Below are 25,527 nucleotides of genomic sequence, written 5' to 3'. Positions count from 1 at the left end.
ATAAATAGCAAGATGAAGATGATGGTGATGATGAAGAATGTAAAATTATAATTTTGGGGGGTTGTTTTGGATTTTTTGTTTACATAAAAAACTCCACCTATATCTGGAGATGTCAAAGAATTTAGAAAGAACTGAGGTCAACCTTTTAAAAAGGTGCCTTATACTGAAACAATAGACATCCCTGGAGTCAATTAATAAAACAAGCAGAAGGGATAGAGTATATAGGTTTGAGTTTTAATGCTGCCTATTTTGCTGGAGGATGAGGGGAAAATTGCTTCAACTCTTGGCTCTTGGCATCATCCCAGATCCTGGAAGTGTTGTGATGACTAATTAGAAAATAACAGCAAAATCCTTAAGCAGATAGAAAATACTACAGGACACAAATACTTCTTCCTTTTTTCTTTTTCTTTTTTAAACATAGTGGTGTTTATATCAGTATAGAGAGCATCAGATTACTGGCTATAACTCCAACTTGAAACCCAAGAAATATCAATAGTCAATGAAGAGTACTATTTAAATGGGCTTTTTGCCCAGACCTCCACACTGTTTTCCTTATGGACCTGGTGGGTGTGTTAAATATTCAGAGCCAAGTAGCAAGCCTTGTTATACTTACTGTGGGAGGTGGGGTCTGGATTTGATAGTGTGGAACTCGTCTCTTCCAGGGCTGGTGACATTGTACTGAGATACTCTGTTTTCAAAAGAGAATTCCCACGCCGTTATGTCTCTTTATATTTATGCTTGTTATTATTTCTATATAGACCTGGGGGACATAGAATATAGGGCACAGAATACTATAGCTAGAAGGTACCTTAGAGATTACCTAGGCAAACATCTTCATCTTAGGAAACTAAAGCCCGGAGAGGTAATGTGACCATCAAAGGGTCACATAGGTAATGAGTGATAGAGCTGGGACTGGAACTGAATTTCCAGTCCAGGTTGCTCCTCTTCTGTTCTAATTCTCAGCAGGCAAATGAAGATTCTAAATTTATGATCCATCACTTCACAACTGAGCCAGAAGCCCTGGGCTGTGGTCACTGAAAACCATCCTTATAAATGAGATAAGATGAAATGCAAAAAACTCTACACAACAGGCAAGAAAGCTTAGACACATGATGCAAAAGGAGGCAATAATCTGTTTATGGCTCTATGACTCCTACCTTAGAAACAACGAAGGATCCAGCAAAGTTTGCCTTCTCCTCCCCCTGCCAAGACTTTTCTGGCTGTGAGGTTGGGGGTTAAGAATCTTTTCAATCTAACACAGTATAAAATTGGCAGAAGTCTACTCTGATTCAATCATATGAAAGATGGCCTGTTGGGGAACCAGGACAGCTCTAGAATCAAACCAGACCAGGAAAAGTCTGTTTTACAACGAGACCAGTTACATACAGAAGGCGCTATTGCTTTCACCTCTATGTCCCAGAATTGCAGCACAACTGTTTCAAAGAGAACTATGCTATTCCTGATAACTATGCACCTCATTTATCTGCCTGTGCCTATGGTTGCCCAGAAGTTCCTATCATGAAAAGACAACATCTTTGAAAGACTCAAGGTCTCTGATCAATGCAAAGAACAATCAGGACTTCAAAAGACTGATGATGAACGATCCTTTCCACCCGTTGGCAGAGACATGAATTTTTTGACATGGCCAGTGTGTTTTGCTTGACTATACTAATTTGTTATGCAATATGTCTTCTATCAGGAGAGGAGATGAGTAATTTGTTGGTTATTTATTAGTAGTAGTCACACACAAAAGATGAAGAAAAGAAAAAGAAGAAAGGAAATACCATTACTAAAAAATTTCAAAAAGTGTTTAGAAGAGAGCAGACAGAAATACAGAAAGGAACACAGGTAAACAAAGAAAGTTTTTTTTAACTGTGAGTTAAATTTAATATGCACTTAAAACTGTATACAATAGAAGTTCCTATTAATGCTTTTTTCTTTGTTTATTGAAATGTTTGTGTTTGCTGATATTTATTAAATTCATTAAAAAAACTTTTAAAAAGTACATGAACCACAGAGAATTCTCTCCCAACCAAAGATATGAAAGAAGTGATTTTTTTAAAAAATTAGATAAGTAGATAGACATATAAAGTTTCTCTAGACAATCTTATTTTTTTGTACTAATTAAGCTAATTGATGATAGCTTTGAGGTATTTATTTAGCTTCAAAATTATAATTACAAGTGATTTTATTTGTTTATTGTTAAAACTTAGGGGGAATCTTTATTAAAAATTATTTCACCAAGGAAGTATAGAGATTTTCATCCAATTGATCCTTCATTCCAAGTAAAATATATTGGATTTATTTTAAAATATCAGTGGTGAGGGGAAAAAAGTTAAAGAAAGAAGGAACTTAGGATTTTGAGAACCAGAAGGGACCTTAAAAATCATCTAACTCAGTTTCCTCACTTTTCAGGTGAGGAAATAGTCTCAAAGAGTCTGTTATTCACATATTTAAGCAGTGGAAGAGCTGCTAGAAGGTCTAGAACAAAGACCTTCTGAATCCCATTCCAGTACTCTTTTATATTTCTTAAGTTCAAAAGGAAGCTAATAAAACCATCTAGTTAAATAGAGAAAACCCAAATGACTTTAGACAGGTAGTAAAATGGTAAGAAGTGTGCTCAACAGGGGGTAACAGGAGGCCCCAAGCTCTTGTCTATGCTCTACCCCTTTTGTGGCCTGGGCAAGACACTTTACTTTTCTGGGACCCAACATCCTTGATGACTCCAAAGGACTCTTCCAAGACTTAATCTCTATGTGAAAGGAAAAAAAGAAAAAGAATAAAGACTCAATTGCTATAGAATAGCAGGTACAAGGCTGGGATTCTGTGTCCTTGTCAGAAAGTTTAGGAGGAAAGATGAATTTTATTTTGAGCATGTTAAGTTTGAGATACCTACTGAGATATCTAGCTAGAAATAGCCTGCAGGCAGTTGAAGATGTGGGTCTAGAGCTCAGGAAATTGCCAGATATGAGGTGTCATCACCTGTGTAAAGATCGTTGAATCCATGGGACCTGAGTGCAGAGAAAGTAGTGTAGAAATAAAAGAGAAGAGGTCTTAAGACAGAACTCTGGAGTACAGCTGTGGGACATGACATGGATGGTGAACCTGCAAAGGATATTGTCAGTCAGTTGGTAAATGTTTATTAAGCACCCACTAAGTTCCAGCAATTGTGGTAGAAACTAAAGATAAAAAAAGGGAGCAAAAGATTGAGCCTTTAAAGAGCTCACAATTTAATGGGGGGAGGGAGATAACAAATTAAATGAATGTATATGAACAAGCTACATATGGGATAAATGAGAAACAATTAACAGAGGGAAGACACTAGAATTAAAAGGTGTTGGGAAAGGCTTCCTGTAGAAAATGAGATTTTAGTTGGGATTTAAAGGAAGCCAAGGAAGTTTGTAGGCAGAGATGAAAAGGGAGAGGATTCCAGGTGTGGAGGATAGGTAGAAAAAAACATGGCTGGAGTTGCGAAATGGAATGTTTTATTTGTAGAACAGCAAGGAGTCCAGTGACAATGAATTGAACGAATCAATCAGTAAATAAACATTTATTAAGCACCTACTATGTGCCAGGCACTGTACTAAATTGAAGAGTATGTCATGGGAATAAAAGAGTAAGAAAATAGAGAAGGTAGAGATGAGAGAAGGCTAGGTTATGAAGTCTTTGAACACCAAAGAGAGGATTCTATATCTGATCTTGGAGGTGATAGGGAGCCACTGGAGTTTATAGAGCATAGTGGGAGGAGAAGGGAGGAGTGATATGCTCAGACACACACTTTAGGAAAATCTTTTTAATGGCTGAATGGAGGATGGGTTGAAGTAAGCAGTCCCACCAGCAGGTTATTACAAGTCCAAGTATGAAGTGATGAAGGTTTTCACCAGGGTAGTGGCAGTATCAGAGGAGAGAAGTGGGTATATTCGAGAGATATTGCAAAGATGAAATTGAGAGGTCTTGGCAACAGATTGAATACAGTATGACAGGTCAGGAGGAGTCAAGAATGACATCTTCATTGTGAACCTGAGGAACTAAGAGGATGGTGTCTCTCTTTACAGTAATAGGGAAGGTGCAAGGGCAGGAAGGGTTTAGGGGTAAACATAATGAATTCCATTTTGGACACACCGAGTTTAAGATGTCTACTGGACATCCAGCTTGAGATGTCTGAAATGCGCTTGGCAATGTTAGATTGGAGATTATCAGAGACATTAGGGTACCATAGACAGATTTGAGCATCATATTCAGATGACAATTAAATCCAAGGAGTCTAATGAGATCACCAAGTGAGAAAGTGTAGAGGGAAAGAGAAGAGGGCCCAGGACAAAACCCTGTGGGACATCTACAGCAACATGGCATTATGTGGATGAGGACCTGGCAAAGAAGATTGAGAAAGAGTGGTCAGATAGTTAGGAGAATAAGGAGAGAGTGGTGTTGAGAAAAACTAAAGGGAAGAGAGTAATAAGGAGAAGAGAGGATCAACAGTGTGAAAGGCTGCAGAGAAGTCAAGAAGAATGAGAATTGAGAGAAGGCCACTGTATTTGGCAATTAAGAGATCATTGGTAACTTTGGAGAGAGTGGTTCTAGTGCAGTGATGAAGTTGGAAGCCACATTTTAAGGAGTTAAGACATGAGTGAGAGGAGAGAAAGGAGGTGCTTATTGTAGATAGTCTTCTCAAGGAGTTTAGTCATAAAAGAACTATAGTTAGTGAACATGGAAGGATTAAGTGAGGTTTTCTTGAGGAGAGGGAAGACATGGACATGTTTGTAGATAATAAGGAAGGAGTCAGTAGACAGAGAGAGATTGAAGATAAGTGATAGAGTTGGAATGATTAAGAGGGGAAGTCTTTTGGAGGAGATAAAAAAGATGTGATTGCTTATGCAGGTAGACAGAGTGGGCTTGGTAAAGAGTAAGGCCACCTCTTCATGTGAGACAGTAGTAAAGAAGGAGAAAGTGGCAGAAGGCATTTGAGTGATATGAGATGAAGAGGAGAGGATAAAGAGAAACATTGTTGTGACACAACACGTACACATTCATGTAGCAAACATTTGCTGCTGAATGTTGGGAGAATAAACAAGATAACTGGTTACTTCTCCAGCCTCTGAAATCATCTCCTAGAACCCAGAACAACTAGGCAATATTGGGGAGCTTATTGTATCATCCATGATTTACAAACACACAGATAAGTTGGGTTGAGCCAAAAATTTCATCGATGATGATAGAGAAGTAGCATATCAGTACCTGTCTGATGAGCCTTCTTTACTATTCACTAAAGTTATATTATTTGTATTATACACTATTAACTAAAGATTGGAAATGACAATATCTCATGGGAAGTTGTGAACTTAGAGCACTCATACTCACAAAGGGAGACATTTGGAAGTTAGATTCACTTCTTGAGAAACTAAAAGTTTCTCAGCATTTTCTACGATGGTGTTTAAGTTGCATTTCTGTGTGTTGATTGCAAAGGTAAAAATTTCTAAGTCCAATTTCTTAGTCTCAAAAATTTTCATCTTGCAGAACACCGAATCTTTTTGTTGTTGTTTCTATTATTGTTTGTTCTTTGTTCTTGAAGAGGACCATGACATCTGGGAGGTGATACCATGACTTGCAAGTGAATTGGACTTAAGTGAGGGCAGACTGTGCAAAGTCACCAGCCTCACTTTCTCCTCCAGAGCTGTCTGGTGCCAGCGGCAACATATAGATCAGGACAACTGGAGATGGCCTCCTGAATCTTTTGTGGTGAAGCAAAAAGAGAGGTAGTCCAGTAGCCTATGTTTTTGTTTCTTTATCCGAATTTCTACGCTCACTTCATTCAGTGCCAGGACTAGTCAGGTTAAACATCTGTCTGAAGTGCAAGATGAAAAGGGGTACAGTGATGTGCTGCAAATAAATAAGTATATCTATTTTTTAAAATAAATACACGTTTTCTAAAGCCCAGAAAAATCACACTCTCCATGCCATGGTGGTATTTATTTTGTGATTAGTTAAGTAGTTTGTGTTACAGGGAATGCTCAAAGCCTCTGGTGAACAATAACAGAGAGGTACAATCTTCTGGCACAGGGCAATGAGGACAATGCAATTTTCAAGCTTTGAGTAGTCTGTGAAAAAAAGCTTTGTCCTGGACTAGACAGAGGTACCACCTTAAGACAATGGATGAATGAAGGCACAAATGAATAGTAAGAAGCAAAGCTAAGATGATGATGATGATGATGACTAAGATGATGAACAGAAAATGATATTCATAGTCCTTTGCATTTACATATAGAACACTACCTTTGTCAGGCAATTTCAATGAACTTAGAGATTACTGGCAGCCAGGTGTAAAGGTATCATATGTATCATACAATAGACGTTTTATCCAGCTGGCTAAATTTCCCCCAGGGCTTCTCACACTGATCAATGCCTTAGCGATTCTGCATCTGATCCAATTCAGGCTGGAGGCACCAGACACCTGAGGCACAATACAGGCAATGGGAATGGGAGTTTTACTGTTAGTAACATTTGATTAGCACAATTTTGTGCTTCACACATTAGAATACAGGGCAGTAAAATTGAGGGCAGGAGAATTTATTATTTGTCCACAGCTGGCTTTCTTTGGAGACCATACTTTTTTTTTTTCCAGGTCTGAGGTCTATACAATGTTGCACAATTCCTTCAGATGAATGATTTTATTATACCAGAAGCCTCACCCAGGTTCAGAGAATAGAAGAGGGGAGACCTAAAGGATCACTGACTGTGATTAAGAAGTTATCTGAAGGATCATACCACCTAGACACTGGTAAACCAAGACTCACAGAAAGGCCAAATGGAAATATAAAGTTAGTATTTAGAATAACCACGTAAGGGAGATAGTGAAAGGATTACATACATTCTGCAGGGCCCTGAACTGAGATTAGAAGGGATTTTAGACAGATCATCTATCTAGTCCAATCCCTTCATTTTATATAAAAAGAAACAGAAATCCAGAGAGGTCAGATACTTTTTCTAAAGTCACACAGTAAACTAGGAACAGAGCTAGAATTAAAAACCCAGGTTTCCTGAACTCTCCATCTGTTTTTTTTCTTCCAATTTTGTATGTGTGTGTATGCGTGTGTTTGTGTGTGTGTGTGTGTGTGTGTGTGTAAAAAGCATGACTAAAATGGAAGGAAAAAATAATATAGTATGTCATGAATTTATAGTGCTCAGGTGTTAACTATTATTGTTATTCTCTTAGAAAAAGAATCTCTTAGTAAGTTTTCCGTAGGCTTATTGCTTCTAGGTAACCTTGAAATCCTGCAAGGAATGGAATAAATGACAGAATTTGAACTCAGCTCTTCCTGATTCTCAGGCTGGCTCTCCATCACTATGCTAGCTTCTCATATATAGATATTGTATGTGTGTGTGTATATATATATATATATATATATATACACACACACACACACATATATATACATATATATACACACTCACACACACATACACACACAATTTATGTATGTATTAACTGTGTATATATATATATATATATATATATGTATATAATTACTACCAAGAAACTATATATAGATATACTACCAAGAAACTATACTTAGATATAGAAACTAATCTATATATCTCTATTTATGTATTTCTATCTATCTATCTATCTATCTATCTATCTATCTATCTCTCTCTCTATCTCTCTATCTATCTTCTTAGTAGTATATTTTGACCTATGAACAGTGAAGCCTACTACTTTTGTACCTTGCGGATTCAAAATCTATTTTGAATCTCACAAAACATGAGCACCTATTTGGTATCCAATGGATATCTCAGTATGTGGCAAATACTGTATCAAATCTGAAATGAGAAACTGATTTTTCTGATTTCCCTAAATTCCTCTATTAGGCAACAACAGTGTTTCCTCTCGTAAGAAAAGCCTTACAACTTTGTTTTTATTCTGTTTCAATTTCAATCTGTCATAATTAAGTGCCTAGCATACAGTCGGCACTTAATAAGTAAGTACTTGTTGATTGATTGATTAAGCACCGAATCCTGGAAGCTTCGGGCTACTTTTCCACCTTGTCCTAAAGTGTGTATCTTCTCCCAATTTCCAGTACCCTTGTATGTGATGTCTTCCTCCATTAGAATGTAGCTCCTTGAGGACTGGGATTGTCTGTCTTATTTTTCTTTTTGTATTCTCAGCACTAAGTGCAGGTCCTGGTACATAGTAAATGCTCAATACATGCTTTGTTTATCTATATCTATATCTATATCTATATCTATATCTATATCTATATCTATATCTATATCTATATCTATATCTATATCTATATCTATATCTATATCTATATCTATATCTATATCTATATCTATATCTATATCTACATCTACATCTACATCTACATCTACATCTATATCTATATATCTATATCTATATTTATACCTATACATCTATCTATCTATCTATCTATCTATCTATCTATCTATCTATCTATCATCTATCTATGTTAGGTATTGGGGATACAGAGCTAAAAAAGAGAAACAAACAAACAAAAAAAGGAGAAAATTTCTGCCATTGAGGAGCTTATATTCTACTAGGTGATACATACATGTATACATACATACACATATACACATGGTATATATAAAACATTTATAATTATGTATATATATATATACATATATACATATATAAACACAAGGTAAATTGAGAATGGGGAGAACACAAACAATAGAGGGATGAAGAAATGTTACATGAAAAATCAAGTACAGGTATCCTTTCCATGTTGTGACTTTCCCTATTACATTTTCAATATATTGGGGGTTGGCATAAGAGATTAAATGGGTATTTTGGGGAAGTTTTCTGGAAGCCACAAACAACATGTGAAGTCTAGCAAATGAAACAGAAAAAAGTTTAGAAACTGAGAAATGCATAAAACATATGTATAATATTATATAATATCAACCCAAATTTTACAATAAGGTACTGCAAACATGCCATAAAGAAAAAAAAAATCAGACCTTTTCTCTGGTATGAAGGGAGGGCCAAAAAACTTTATGCTGATTTTCCAGATCGTGGGGGCACCGTGCCCTAATTTCTGTGATGAGAAAGGGATAACCGTATCTGATTCTGGGAGGTGATTCCCTGCTTGAGAGGAGGGAGCACATTCCAGGTATGGTAGCCCTCCTTTTCACAGTCTCAGATGGGAGGTAGAATAATGAGTTTGAGGAACAGTTAATAAACCTAGTAGGCTAGTAGTAGCTAGTAGGTTGTGAGGAGTTTGCATTTTGTTCAGAAATATAGGAAACCGTTGAAGACTTTTGAATAAGGGATTAAAATGATCAGACTTATGTATTAGAATAATTTTGGCATCTGTGTGGAAGATGGAGAGAAGATAGACAGAAAGCAGGAAGACCAGGTAGGAGGTTATTATAAAAGCACAGGTAAGAGAGAATGGAGCTCTTGAGTAGAGAAGAGGAGATATATGCAAGAATTTTGTGGGGATAGAATTGACAAAATTTGACAATTAAATATATATATATATATATATATATATATATATATATATATATATATATATATATATGGCATCAAGGAAGACTCAAAGATGAGTCCAATGTTGTGAACCTGGTGATTAGAAAGGAAGGTAGCATTCCCAATAGAAACAGCAAAATTAGTGAAGTGAAATTTTGGGGGAGAAAAGGAGGACTATTCAGGACACAATATATTTGATATGTTAGTGTGACATTTAAGTAGAAATGACCAGCAGGTAAGTGGCAAATACAAGACCAGCATTCAAGAAAGAGATTGAGACTAAGGCTGGATATATAGACTTGTGAGTCTTCTGCATAGAGTTGGCATTCCAAACCAAGTCAGCAGCTGAGATCAAGAGACAGGGCATAGAGAAATAAAAGAAAAGATAGCCTGTGACAGTTGCCTTCTGTATGATTGCATAAATCCATAAGCCACAAACACTCTGAAGTGCTTAAAGGAGAAAACACTTTCTCCAGCTTCTCTGTTCAGTTTTTTGGCCTTCCAACAAGAGAGTATTTTTCAGGCTTTAGACATGGCTGTAATGTGTAACTAGATATTCCACATCTTAAAATAATAGGTGTTTAGATGTAGTAGAGAAGCAGGGAGCTAAATGTCTGTCCATGTTGCTCATGTCTATACCCAGGCTACCATATTTCTGTGCTCTGCTACTCTCTTTACTGTATTTACTGAGCTTGACTGAAAGTCTCAGGAAAGATTCAAATTGGACCCTAGGGCCTCTGAGGCCCAATATAAAGGCAAAGATAATCAGATTTGGAACATGGATATTTAGGAGCAAAATGCTCTTGCTCCCCCATTGCAAGAGAGCGAAGGATCAGGTTAACCACAGTCATACTCTTATACCTGATCAGAAATCCTTTTCATAGCATTCCAGATAAGAGGTAATTGGCTTCTGATTGAAGACTTCCAATGACTGGAAATTTATTATGTCCAAAGGCCACCTATTCTCCTTTTGGATAGCTCTATTCCCCTCAACCCCCATGACCCCAAGATTCGGCATCTGGAGCCAAGCAAAGCAAATACAGTTTATCCTCCCTGAGATAGTGCTTCAAATAATGGACAACAGCTATTCTACCCACTCACTAACTAGTTCCCTCCTTCCCCATCTTCTTTTCCAGATCCTTCAATTAATAGTCACATGGCATGATTTCTAGGTCCCTTGCCATCATGATCAGCTTCTTCTAGATTAAAGGTTCTTAACTTGGGGTCTGTGAACTTTTTTATATAGCTACAACCAGACCTAGATAGCCATATTTCAATATAATTGGTTTCCTATGTAATTCTCTGCATTTTATTGTATGCACTCAAAAATTGTATTCTGAGAAAGGGTCCAAAGATTTCACCGGAATTCCAAAGGGTCCATGACACAATAAAAGTTTAAGAACCTCTGTTCTAGATATGCCCCAATTTGTTAATGACCTTATTAAAATATGTGACTCATGTCTGATCATGTTACTACAAGAAATTCTGGTGGCTTTCTCTTGCTTCTAACACAATATACAAATTTTTCTGTTTAACTTTTCCAACTTCTCATACTCTGGTTCTAACTTTCTAGACTCATTGCACATCGCTCTCCACTCAACTCTATATTTTAGCTAAAATAAAATTACCTACTTGTTCCTGCCTATGACATTCTATTTGCCATCTCCACTCCTCTGCTCAGGCTGTCTCCTGTCCCTGGAATGCACTCCCTCTTCACCTTGACTTCATAGATTCTCTGTTGTTACCGTTGTTGTTCAGTCATTTCAGTCCTGTCTGACTCTTCATGACCCCATTTGGAGTTTTCTTGGCGAGGATACTGGAGTGGCTTGCCATTTCCTCCTCCAGCTCATTTTACAGATCAGGAAACCAAAGCAAACAGGGTTAAGTGCCTTATCCAGGGTTACACAGCTAGTAAGTGTCTGAGGCCAGATTTGAATTCAAATTCCCTAATTCCCATCAAAACTTGGCTTACGCATAATTCCTACAGTTTTTCATGCTCTTCCCCTGGAATTTTTTTTAATTGTCTCTGCACATGTTTCATTCCCTCAATAGAAGGTACATTCCTTGGAAACAGACTGCTTCATTTTTTTTTCTTTCTCTCCCCAGCATCCATCCTAGAACCCAGAGCTTATCATTGTTGTTGTTGCTGTTTTGGTTGCTATGGGGGTGGCGGTGAGGGTAGGCTCTTGAACCAGTGATTTCACTTGCATAGAAATTCCAATAAGGAACCTTCCTCCATACATGCAGCTTGACAAAATTTCTGCAAATTATAGTCTTAGAAAACTGCTTGGGGAACTGAGATGTTGTGTGACTTGACCAGGGTCCTACAGTCAATATGTATCAGAAGAGGAATTGGAACCCAAGTCTTCCTAACTCTGAGGTGAGTCCCCAATCCACTAACCTATGCTATTAAGCTTAAATTTCATTCTCTTTATGATGCTTTTCCATGTTCTTCTGGATGACTAATGCTTTCTTCTTTCCATATTACCTTTATCTATTCTGGATATATCATGTAGCACCTAGTTATTTTACATACTATCTTACCCATTAGAATGTACACTCATCAAGGGTAAAGTAGGGCCTTTTTTTTTTTTGCCTTTCTTTCTATCTCCAGAAGTTAACATAGTGCCTGGCACTTACAAATGCTTTTAGACCACAAAGGAAAAGAGAACAAGAAAAATAGCATTGATGTTTTTTGGATTTTTTAAAGTTTTAGCCCAATTTCTGCAAGTTCAGAGTCACCTTCACCTTGGTTCAATCAATCAGTTGCACAAACATAGGAAAGAGAAGGCATAACTAGACAATGGCTACAGGTGGAGGTGGGCAGCAGTGCATGGGGCACAGTGGAAACTGGGACTTAATAAATGCTTGTTGACTGACTGATTGATTGTTTCCTTGTAGGTCCTAGGTGGTGCAGTAAGAAGAATACTGAACTTGGGAGTCAGAAAGACCTGAGTTTGAATTCACAATGCACTCAATCTAACTAAAGTAATTAAGTATAGAGCCAAGGGTGGAGAATCTGCTTGGAAGCCACATGTGGCCTCCTAGGTCCTTGGGTGCAGCCTTTTGACTGAGTCCAAATTTTACAGACCAAATCCTTTTATGAAGGGGATTTGTTCTGTGAAGTTTGGATTCAGTCAAAGGGCCACACTTGAGGACCTAGAGGTCAACCTGCGGCCACCCCAGTTGAGACTAAAAGCATATAGCCCATTAGCTGTTTATCCCTGGCTAAATCACCTCACCTCTAAGCCTCAGTTTCCTCATCTATAAAATGGGGAATAATGATAGCACTCACCTCATAGGGATGTTGTAAGATAACATGTAAAGAACTTTGCAAGCCTTATAGCCCTATATCAATGCTAGGTGTAATTATTAAATGCTTATTGAACTGAATAGAATACTTCAAATGTGTTCTGTTTAGGGCAAAGTTCAGTGGGAATAGGACTTCTCTTATTCTCGATACTAAACTTTTGTTGCAAATCAAATTAAAGTGATCTTTTTTTGGTTGCCAAGTCACTGTGCTAACCTATCTTGAGTTTACAATGCACTGAAAGTCCCAGTTTCCACTGTGCCCCATGCACTGCTGCCCACCTCCACCTTTAGCCATTGTCTAGTTATGCCTTCTCTTTCCTATGTTTGTGCAACTGATTGATTGAACCACGGTAAAGGTGACTCTGAACTTGCAGAAACTGGGCTAAAACTTAAAAAAATCCAAAAAACATCAATGCTATTTTTCTTGTTCTCTTTTCCTTTGTGGTCTAAAAGCATTTGTAAGGAACCAGATAAGTCTTTGCTGCGAACACAGGTATTGCTGCTCAGGGCAATACTCTAACTGGAGAGTGGTTTATATATGAAACACTCCCTTTGCTCTGTGATTTTCAATAATTAAAGTGGGAAAAACAAAGACTAAAACTGAACAGCTTGACTGAGCTTGTCTCTGGGATTTACTGAAGGATTTTATGATGGCTACCCTCACTAGAGGGTGGTGCTTGCTTACCATGTATTAGCAAACTTACTATCAAATGATATTGGTTAGATTAACTTTATGTGAGATATGCTTGCATATGCCTCCACGTTAAATGGTCTTTCTTGTTGATTATTTTTCTAGAGTGGATACTTGCTTCAAAAAAAGAAAGAAGAAAAGTGGGGGAGGGAGAATCTGGACCTGTTATTGATTGCATCAGTATAGAAATTTCTCATCAATGTAGATAAACAGCACATTAGCAGCTAGGTGGCCTAGTGGATTGAGTTGTGGGCCTGGAGTCAAAAAGACCTGACTTTAAATCTGGCTTTACATACTTACTAACTGTGTGACCCTGGGCAAGTCACTTAACTTCTGTCTGCCTTATCTGTAAAATGGGGGTAATAATTGTTGTTGTGAGGATCAAATGAGATAATGTTTGTAATGTGTTTAGCACAGTGTTAGGGCACATAGTAAGCATTATATAAATGCTACCTATTATTATTGTTATTATTATTTAATACCTATAATTTGTTATCTTAGAGTTTTCTAGTGGCACTGAGAAGTTAAATGGTTTAGTCATGGTCACATTTATTAAGTGTCAGGCACTAGGCTAAGCACTAAGGATACCAAAAGAGGCAAAAGATAGTCCCTGCCCTCAAGATTACAGTTTAATAGGGGAGACAACAAGCAAACAATATGTACAAACATGCTATATGCAGGATAAATAGGATACATCTCCCTACGTCATTTAATATTCTACTAGTACCGGTAGCATTCGGATTAGCTACTTGATGTCTTTTGCTCTCACCACATGACGGACCTATCTTTTCTTTCAATCAATCACTTCCTGCATGAGATCTTTGACACCACTTTTCTCACACAACTCAATATTGGCAATATTCTGCCTCAGTACCTTTATCCATTGTGCATCAACAATAGTAGCAGATTCTACACAGATTGTGGCACATTGTTATTCATAGCCCCATGATGTTATGGTAGAATGTGGAAATTCAAAGACATTTCTTTTTTTATAGGAAATCAGTTTAGGATGGTTAAGAGTGTCGTACATCTTCCCGAATGACTGTTCTCTTCTTCCTATTCAGTTGAGGCCCATTTTTTGTCCTTATATAACACCTGTCCAAAATAGGTGAACTAACAGACTAACTCAATGGGCCATCTGTCCAGCTGCACACCATACTCTAGACAATAGCATGCAGCTGGATGTGTGCCATTGTCTAGACAATATTCTGTATCCAAAAAAACACACAGGTTGTCACCCGTGTAAGTTGTTAGGCCCATTAAAAAAAAACAGAATGATTCTGGATCTCATTGGAGATGCTCTGTGCTATTCTTAAGTTTGATGCAGTTAGCAAAATGTCATATAGAAGGTCTATTATCCTCCATGACATCAGAGAACAGCTCTGGGGAGCATAATTTTCCATTTTTAATGTTTCACTGGATGTCAACAATCAGATTAAACAAAGTTATCACTATGGTTATATCCATTAAGCAATCTTTCATGATCTTATCATTTACATGGGAAATAACCTATTGGAAGAGTAGATGGCCCAAACTAGGTTTAAACAAAAAAGTCTGTGTTAAAGGTAACTATTTAAAATATTGATGATCAATTTTCAAGATAATTTAAAAGGAAAGAGATTCCAAAAGATTGGAGAAAATCATGGATAGTATTATTGTGATTTTAAAAAGTGATAGAAAAGACAACAATAATTATGGATTCACATGGCTTTTCCCCACTATAAAATCTTTATGAAAATGGTCTATAAATAAATCAAGGGTACTATTGATTAATAGGTAAATGTTATTCAAATCAACCTATTTCAAATTAATTTTGACAATATTCCTATTTGGTCAGTATAATTTCAATTTTACCAGGGCCCTCCAGGAAGGGGTTAAGTCTGAATAAGCAGTACAAAGGTAACAAAGATTTTCAAGTATTTGTCTTTGGTACAAATGAGGTAAAAAGCTTATCACAGCTATCTTTTTCTTTCTTTTATAATCAGTAAAAAATCATGGTAATTTGTTTAATACAAATTTGTTTGAGGTGAAACAAAAAAGTGGTGATTTTCATTCTCTATTTAATTAAATTTATTAATTTGAGGATAAACAATGAACTAGGGGTAAGTCAGAGAACTAGGTGAATCTTTTCAAAACTCAATCTTTTTGTCCTTTTTTCTTTGAGTGACAGCCTCATTACTCCATGCTGGCAAGTTCAGAAATGTCTGTGAACACATCCATTCAATTTTTGACTTTGTCCTACTCTGGTTGTTTAGATTTATCTTGAGACTTGGGTTTTTTTTTTGTTTTGTTTGTTTGTTTTTGCTTACTCTTTATCTAGACAATAACAAAGAATAAGAAGATTCCCTTCTACCTTCTTTCCCTCTTTCTATCCCTATAACATGTATTAAATTACAAAATAATCCACATAGTTCTATGCTAGAACACAGACAACCAATGGTCCCTACTCTCAAAACTTTACAACTTAGCTGGGGAGATTAAACATGGAGATAACAATATACAAGACAACAGTGTAAGTAATATCATAAGACAGTGTTATGATAAGTGCCCAATGAGAGGTTCATTCAGTGACTTCCGAGGAGGGAAAAAAAATCACTGAAGGGTAGAATGGTCATGAAAAACTTAACGCACAGTTAACAATATACAAAACAACAACATAAGTAATGTCACAAGGCAGTGTATGAGAAGTGCATTTCATGGTCATGAAAACCATAATATAAAGGCTTGATCTCAGCTTTGAAGGCTGGAAAGAATTTGGACATGTGGAAAGAGTAGTCAGGGAAATCTTAGGAAAAAAGGACAATGTTTGAGGGTGTGGGGTGAGGGAGAGAAAATTTACTATTACTAGTCTCCTTGAAGCAGAGAAGTTCATAGAGGGAAGAAACATGAGATTAGGTGGAAAAAATCATTTGGGGCTAGATTATGGAGAGATTTGAATATTAGGCCCAAGAATTTGGATTTTATATGTATAAGTAATGAAAAGCCATTAAAAGTGTTTCAGCAACTCTGGCTGGGAGGGAGGGAGAGGATATATTCAGAAACAAAATTGATGTTAAAAAAAAAGATACAACAAAAAGTCAATACAAAAAGAAATAAATGAAAAAAATGGCATGTGATAATTAATAAGCAATAATTCATCATGTAGATCAGAGGGAGGAAAGTAAATGGCCCTAACAAAATAAAGGTACAATGAATTAACCTCTTGTATCTGAGTTTCTGCCTCTGAAGTAAACATTTACTGAACATTGACCAGTTAATAATCAGTTGACAAGCATATATTGAAAGCCTGCTATGAACCAGGTATGATGCTAAATGTTGGACCAGGGATGGAGCACTATACTGTGTGTTATGATGTATTACAAATACACTGCCATCGCCTTTGCGACACTTCCAATCTACTATGGGTTTGGTAGTTCAAAGTGAGAGATAGTTACTGAATATGCATAGCATTTGTTGGAACGGGTCTATGTAGGCAAAACCATTCACTCGTTTGGGTATTGCTTAACCTCTGTAGGTCTCAGCTTGCTCATCCATAAAATGCAAGAGTTGGATACAAAGGTTAGATGGTCTTTAGAGCTCTTCCAGCTCTGTATTCAATGATTTTAAGCCTTGTTCTCTGATCAACTATGAAAGTGAACTTGGCATAACATGGCACCTTCTTGAAGTTTTGGAAGAACATCGTTATAACAAGATCTCTCTTCTGATAGGGTCTTACCGCATTGAACCCAAGGACATCATTGGAGCAAGACTCAATTAAATATTTCTCGAATTATAGAATACCCTGTTGTCAAGATGTCAAGAAGAGACTCATGAAAACTTCTTCAGTGTTATTTTTATGGGTTGAAACTTACCTTAAATCAATGGCTAATTATATACATTTTAGCCTTCAAGCCTACTCACCGAGTTGCTACAGGAATTTAAAAATCTCAGCTTTGACTCTGCGGTCTGAAGTGTCATTATTGAATCAAAAAGCAAATAAGCTCCATACTTGAAAGTTCTTTGAGCAAAAGGCCACAAGATGGAAAATGCTATAGTCAGTCACTACCTTCAAAAGCTCCTACTTCTCTTCTGGACTCAGAGGACCAATGCACTGTAATTTAGATATAGCTATGTCAAGTTACAAATATCCAGCTTTTGTTCATTCTCCCTCTAGGGAAAGATTTGTCAGAATGCAGAAAGCAATGGAAACAGAGTTTTTAAAGTGAAGGAAAAACATAAAATTGCCTGCAAGCTACAAAAATCACATGGGGCACCTAGCTCAAGTAAAAGATATTTTACATACATACATATATAAATATATATAATATATATATACATATATATACATTTACACACACACATATATGTTATGTATGTATATAATGAATCCCTACACTGTATTCCTAATACTATACTAGTCGTTGCAGTTATTGCCACCACCACTACCACCACCATCATCATCATTATCATTGAGGAGCAGCACAGTTTAGTGGATAGAGTGCTAGATTAAGAGTCAGGAATACCTGGATTCAAATCCTTCCTATATTTATGATATTCTATATTGCTTGATATTTACTGGAGCAGTTAGGTGGCACAGTGGGTTGAGTGTTGGGCCTGGAGTCAGAAAGACTCATCTTCCTGAGTTCAAATCTGGCCTCAGACACTTACTAGCTGTGTGATCCTGAGCAAGCCACTTAACCCTGTTTGCCTCAGTTTCCTCATCTGTAAAATAAGCTGGAGAAGGAAATGACAAACCACTCCAGTATCTTTGTCAAGAAAACTCCAAATGGGGTCACAAAAAGTCAGACATGACTGAAAATGATTCAATAACAACAGATATTTACTAGCTACGTGACCCTGGACATGTTATTATTATTATTAGGCTCTTTTAGCCTCATCTTTAAAATGGGGGTAATAGCAACACCCACCTAGCAGAGTTGCTGTGAGGACAAAATGACATAAGGTACATAAAAATATTTCACAAGCCTTAAAGTGCTATATAAACATGAACTACTATTACTAATAATTATTATAATTAATGATTATAACAAAAAAGGTAGAAGACATAGTCTTGTTCTTAAGAAGATTAGAAACCAATTGGGTAGATAAGAAAAACCTAATTGAAATAATTTTAAAAAGTTGAAATAACAGTAATAGCTTATATATATATATATATATATATATATATATATATATATATATTTACACAACACACACACACACACACACACACACACACACTTCATTTTATAGGTACACCACGCTTTCACAAAAGCTATTTATTTGATCTCCAGAGCAAGTCTGTGAGGTAGTCAGGGCAAGTGTTATACTACTGTTAAAAAAAAAAAAGAAAGAAAGAAAAAGAAGAAGAGATGAGGAAACTAAGGTTCAGAGGGACTGAAACAGAACAGGATGCCAACTTAGGTCTTCTTGGTTCTAAGGCCAGTCCATATTCTATTACTTCACAGGGCCTATAGTCTAGAATCATGGGTGGGGAACTTGCATCCTCAAGGCCACATGTGGCCCTGTAAGTCCTCAAGTGCAACTGAATCAGTGTTACAGGATATGAGAAATAGGGTATAAATTCTTTATAAATACATATGTATAAACACTTAAGGTTTACAAAATGTTTTACATGTTATTTCATTTGATCCTGACAACAATCCTACAAGATAGGTGTTGTTTATTATCATGTGCATTTTACAGATGAGGACACTGAGCCTTAGAGAGGTCAAGTGACTTTCCCAGGGCCAGGTAATGATGGGCCTTGATTTCTAGTCTGAAAAAACAACAACAACAACAATAAAAACACAGAAGCTAGCTGCCAGATGTGCTGCAGTGGGATAAAACTTAGGGAGGAACAGTATGAAGAAAGCATTACATAAGTCCTGGTTTGAGTGATGAGAATCTTGGCCAGGGTGATTGATTGCTTAGAAATGTAGAGGAAAGAAGAAATATGTAAAATATCACAAAAGGTGAATCAGCAAATAAAATTTAGTAACAACAAACATGGGGGGAGGGTGAGACAATTACAGAATCTCCACATAAGGTCTAAAACATTTACATAGTGACAGGCTACATATACAGGCATATATATATATATATATATATATATATATATATATATATATATATATGTATGTATGTATATATGTATGTATATATGTATATATACATATATATGTATGTATATATGTATATATACATATATATGTATGTATATATGTATATATATACACACATATATGTATATATATACACAGAGAAGATATATATATATACACATATATATCACTATGTAAATGTTAGCTGTGTACACAAATATGTTTATGCTGCATCTTACAGTATATAAATGTTACAATATACAAATGTTAGCTACATATATGTGTATATATAGTATATTCATATATAGTAAGCACAATATAAATGTTAGGTGATATATGTGTATTTAATATACATTATATTAATACATAATATATTTATTTATATATTAAAGCATATAAATGTTAGTGATATATATGTGTATTTATATTTATTTATATATATGTGTAATAATATAACATATAAATATGTGATATTTTATGTATTTATATGCATTTTAAATATATAACAATATATAGATATGTGTGTTTATATATTAGAAGCACAATGTAAATGTTAACTATATATATTTATATATTTGTATAGTTAATATACAAATTTGCATTATACTAGTATATAAATAAATATATGTATATGTAAGCACAATATAAATGTTAGTTGTATATAAATATACACTTATTTTCATGTATGCATGTTTATATATAGCTAACATTTACATTGAGCTTATGGCACCATGCTAAACATTTAATAATCCTTATCTCCTTTGATCTTCACAGCAATTCTAGGAGGTAGATGCTATTATAATTCTCATTTTACAGATGAGGAAACTGAGGCAAACAAATAACTGACTTGCCCAGGTCACACAGCTAGGAAGTATCTGAGACTGGTTTTGAACTCAGGTCTTCCCAGCTCCACTACACCACCTGCCAGCCAGACTCAGGGCATGTGGTGATCCGATCTCCAGTGAAAGGAATCAATGACCTCTGTGAAGGAGTGATAAGTACTAACCTCTTCCTCCTCATATTTTCATCTACCAGGGGTTGGGACATTTCTTTGTTTCTTTGACATAGGTGAGCTCTTCTCTGCCTGGCAGTCACTGCCTCCCACAGTTAGGCACACACCCCTAATCCTCCCTGCCTTCAGCGTGAGAACCCTGTTTCCCACAAGATGTGCACCAATGGGTTTGGGGCAATGATTCATCCTGGAGGGAAACTGGGTTTGGTCTTCTCTAAATATACAGTCCTTTCCTCTCCCTAGGTCCCCCCAGATTAGATTTGGTGCCAATAAATTTTGTCCTGCCTTTCATTTGTGCATTTTGTATAGCTAAACTCAAGGACTGGTATTTCATGAGTATTTGTGTCAGAATTTATGAAGCACTACCTTCTACATGAGATCCCAAAAGATAGAAACAGCCAGGTACTTTATTTTTCAAATTAATTTGTAGGGCCTATAGCATTACACTTCAAGCCCTACACCATTTACCATGGTTTTTTCCTAGAAGAGTTCTAAAAATTCCTCCTGAACTAGTCACATACGTCCCCTTCGACCATTTAGGAAATTTATTATCCCAATTCATAATATATAGTAGAAAGGACCTCAGAGATCATCAGTTCACTCTTCTCCTTTTACAGATGAAGAAAATGAGGCCCAGATTGGTGAAATGATTTATTTAAGGTCCCATGGGTAGTGAATGGCAAAGCTTCAAACCCATGGTCCTCTGGTTCCAAATCCAGCATTCCTTCCCTTGTGCCACATTCAGTAACTTTCCCACATTTCAATTAGAGTGTGAAGCAGGAATTAAGCATTCACAATGCATATCTCATTCCTTGGAGGCTGAAGGTCAGTATCAATCTTTGGACAATTGGGATTAATGAGGCTGCTTCTACAGTGTTTTTAAAAAGAAGTCAATGGTCTATATTTTTTGAAGTACAATACTCCAACTAATGTCACTGCTGTCCTAATGGCTTTTTGTACCAAAGAAAGACCCAATAAAGTAGAAGGGTACATTTGTCAAGAAACCTGGGCAGCTATGGTTACAGGTACCATAGTAACTCACAGTTAGAGGTCACGTTAAAATGTTCTCATTCTAAAATTCAAACAAGTTATTCTTTAAGGAAACAAAGTGACATTTATTTTTAATTTGACTTAGAAATACACTGATGCCTCAATTAATTTTTAACCAACTAAACAGAACATTCAGGGCAATAGGACTTTTTTTTCAATGTCAAAAATTTAGGCTAACCATAGGGAGTCAAATGGTAATCAATGAAGGTAAAAGATGATGAGAAGAAGCTTTGTGATTGGTCAGCAAAAAAGCCAAGGGCTCTAAAAACTGAGTCCTGTAAGAACCAGAGCAGCGAATAGGAGGAAAGTTGACGAAAATGCAGAGGGAAGGAAAAAGGAGAAGAGGGTAAGTTCCTCTCTCTTCTCTGTCCATCAGCCATTCTTCATCCTCACTCGGACCTACAGTCTATTCCTCAGTGTTCTTCCAAGCCATCACCACCACCTTAGCCTCAGGTTTCACTTTTATTCATTGACAGTCTTGACCCTCAAAATAAATAACATTTAAATAGTGCCTTAAGATTTGCAAAGTGCTTTATAAATATCATATTTTATCTTCATAACAACCTTGAGAGGTAAAGTGCTATTATTGTCCTCATTTTACAGATGAGGAAACTGAGGTTGGCAGAGGTTACATGACTTGCCTAAAGTCGCACAGCTAGGCTATGTCTGAGGCAAGATTTGAAGTCAGGTCTTTCTTTCTCCAGGCTCAGTACTCTGTTCACTGCAGCACCCAGCTCTAGTTAACCATTTCAACTTCACACTGTCCGCTGCACTTGACTCCCTTGCCACACCTTGTCCTATTCCCATTTATGTTTTGTAAAACTGGCCCTGGGCTGCCCCCCTGCTTTCTTTGTTTTTACCCCCAGACTGTTGAATATTATTGTTCAGTTGCATCCAACTTTTCATGACCCCATTTGGGGTTTTCTTGGCAAAGATACTGGAGTATTTTGCCATTTCCTTCTCCAGCTCATTTTACAGATGAGGAAACTGAGCAAAACAGGGTTAAGTGATTTGCCCAGGATTACACAGCTAGTAAGTGTCTGAGGCTACATTAGAACTCAAGAAGCTAAGTCTTCCTGACTCCAGGCCTGGTGCTCTGTCCACTGAGCCAGCTAGAGCCCCCAGGCTGCTGAATGCCACCAAACAAAGCCACACAAGTATGATTACTGGATCCAGGTGTTTATGTTAGCTAATCTTTACTGGGTCCTCATTACAACATGGCAATCCTTTTATTCTTTCCTAATTGACTATTTCACCTCCCACAGCAACTATTATAGATCTTTTCTTCTCTCCTCAATCCTCCGGCACTACCCCCTTTCCCTCTTTTCTCTCTGTTTAGAGCCATTTTTTTTTCAGGTATTTGGAGGGTTTTGGGGGCCCTTCTTCTCTTTCTGCTTGCCACCTGCTTTACTAAGAAGAGACTGTCATGAGCTTCCTGTTCTTCTCTTCCCACACCTCAAAGGCCTTCAACGTTGCCCCACTTCATGTCCTCCTTTGATCCAATCTCTGAATAAGAAGTTGCTTTTCTCCCTACCAGAGCTACCCCTTCTACTTGTACCTACAGTCCTATTCCCTCCTGATTCCTCTAGGTACTTACCCTCCAGTTGTTCCCTTTATCACTAATTCTCAATAACTCCCTATCCGTGGTCTTCCTTCACGCTGTCTACAAATATGCCCAAGTCCTCTATCCTATAAAAACATTTACTTGACTCTACCACTCCCTCAAGCTCTAGTCCTATATCTCCTTTTCTCACCTCAAATCTCAGGAAAAAAAAAGATCTACACTCCCAGTTTCTACTTCCTCTCCTGCCCTTCACATCTCTACCCCTGGCTATCTAGCATCAGACCTCACCACTCAACTGAAGCTGTTTTCTCCAAGGTTCCCAATAATATCTTGATTGCTAAATCCAAGGACCTTTCTCTCAGTTTTCACCTTCTTGACTCCTCTGTATCATTTTACTCTTCCTAGTACTGTCTTTCCCATAGTTTTTAATCACACTGCTTTCTCCTTTTTCTCTTCCTGACTGTGCCTTCTCAATCTGTTTGGTTAGATATAGCTAGCGTGTAATCATCAGTGTTCCTAAGGTTGTGTGTGTGTGTTTTCTTCCTATCTATCCTTTTCTCTTTTTATATCCTCTTTCTTAGTCATGTCTTCAGCTCCCATGGTTTCAATGATCACGTCTATGCAAATGATTCCTGGTGTTATATATGCAGCCTTAATCTTTCTCCTGAGTTCCATTTCCACCTCACTAACTGCAAATTGTGTATCTTCAGCTAGACATCCTATAGGCATCTCGGGCTCAATACTTCTAAAATGGAAGGGATGTAAGTGACTTGCCCAGGGTCACACACCTATTGTCTGAGGCTGGATTTGAACTCAGGTCTTCCTGACCCCAGGTCCAGCACTCTGTCCACTGCACCACTTAGCTGCCCTGTTGGATTCAATTGGATTGGATTAGGCTGGACAGGAAAACTGCTAGAAATTTGATGACTAGCCCAAACTCATGAGGATAGTGAGTAACAGGTCAGGCCCTTTGACTCCAAGCACAGTGCTCATTCCTTTATGTAATAAGTATATCAGGATATTTCTTAATATCTTCAGGACTAATTAGACAGTTCTGAGGTCCATCCTACCACCAGATCTGTGATTCTATGATGAGCCTGTGTATACACTTAGCTGCCCCTAATTCTTCCTTTTAAATCAAAATAGTGTGGCAGAAGCTTCCTTACCTGCCCTGCCTGTGCTGCTAAGAGAAGGTGTAATGATAGAGTTGGTAGATGCTGTGATATTGGATGAATCTGTTGGAGTATCCACATAACCTGCAATGAAAACAGCAAACAGAGTATTTATCTTTCTACTATTGTGTAGAAAGAGAATTTCTGAACAAAAGTGGAAAAAAGCATTGGACTTTAAATTAAAAGAGTTGGGTCTGAATCATGGTTCTATGACTTGGGGAAGTCGTTTAACTTTCCTGAGCTCCAGTTTCCTCATCTGTGAAATGGGGATAATATTTGCACTGTCTACCTCACATGGATGTTGTGAGTAAAGTGTTTTGTGAACCTTAAAGCTTTATGTAAATGAGAATCATTATTATAGGCCATTGTATGGATCAGATGAGATAATGTATGAAAAATGCTTTGTAAGGCTTAGTGGTGACATATTCTGTAATCTCTGCTCCTGGGGGGCTGAGGCTGGTGGGTGGCTTGAATTTGACAATTCTGAACTACAGTAGGCTAAGTTGGTCAGGTGTCCACATTAAGTCTGGAACCAGCTTGGTAAGCCACTGGGAAGAGGAGGTACTACCAGGATGTCTAAGAAGGGATGGTCCAGGGTGGAGACGGAGTAGGTTAAAGTTTAGATACTGATCAGGTGTGGGATTGGGCCACTGAGGGGCTGCTGCACTCCCAGCAGGTTTGACATAGGAAACCCAGTAGCTTTATTTAGCCTCATGGCTCAGGTTAAAGCAAAGACCTGGGTTTGGGAATTTACAAGCAATTGGTACTCTGGAAGTTGGTACTAACAAGAGTTTTATTATTATATAGAGCAGAAAGCATACAAAAAAAAATACACCTGCCCCACATACCTACCCCCTCAGCCCATCCTCACACAAACACAAACACATACACACACACACACACACACACACATTCTGTAATATAGACAGAGGTTGGGCCCCATAGATATAGAAACTCAACCAGTGAGAGGGGGAGGGGGTTGTGTTGGGAGAAAACATGCTCAAAGTTGAGGTTTAAGCTAGGCAGTTATATACAGTACCCTTAAAAAGGGCTTGGTGGAGAACAGGTAATCAGTGCCAGATGTGGGAGGGGGAATTCCCAATTAGATCCAGACGTGGTGGAGAAGTTTTTAGGGTCACTTATTGAT

The 25,527-nt window shown here is 37.2% G+C and overlaps 1 protein-coding gene across 5 annotated transcripts in view; it reads right to left on the bottom strand.

The window, feature by feature from the left end:
- CD96 (CD96 molecule) overlaps window positions 1-25,527 on the bottom strand; it is a 102,496-nt gene that overhangs the window by 28,664 nt on the left and 48,305 nt on the right. For 4 of the 5 annotated variants that reach the window (XM_078146702.1, XM_078146701.1, XM_078146704.1 and 1 more), the window contains 2 exons: window positions 24,375-24,464; window positions 614-688 (listed from right to left, as the gene is read on the bottom strand). In XM_078146702.1, coding sequence (XP_078002828.1) covers window positions 614-688; window positions 24,375-24,464 — 165 coding nt within the window. The remainder of the gene's footprint in view (window positions 1-613; window positions 689-24,374; window positions 24,465-25,527) is intronic. The other variant, XM_078146703.1, reaches the window with a different exon arrangement.

This window comes from Phascolarctos cinereus, unplaced genomic scaffold, assembly GCF_003287225.1.
Source record: "Phascolarctos cinereus isolate Bilbo 61053 unplaced genomic scaffold, phaCin_HiC Scaffold_726;HRSCAF=1367, whole genome shotgun sequence".
NCBI lineage: Eukaryota > Metazoa > Chordata > Mammalia > Diprotodontia > Phascolarctidae > Phascolarctos > Phascolarctos cinereus.
The sequence above is the reverse complement of the archived record's forward strand: the minus strand, read 5'-3'. Positions and strand labels throughout refer to the sequence as shown.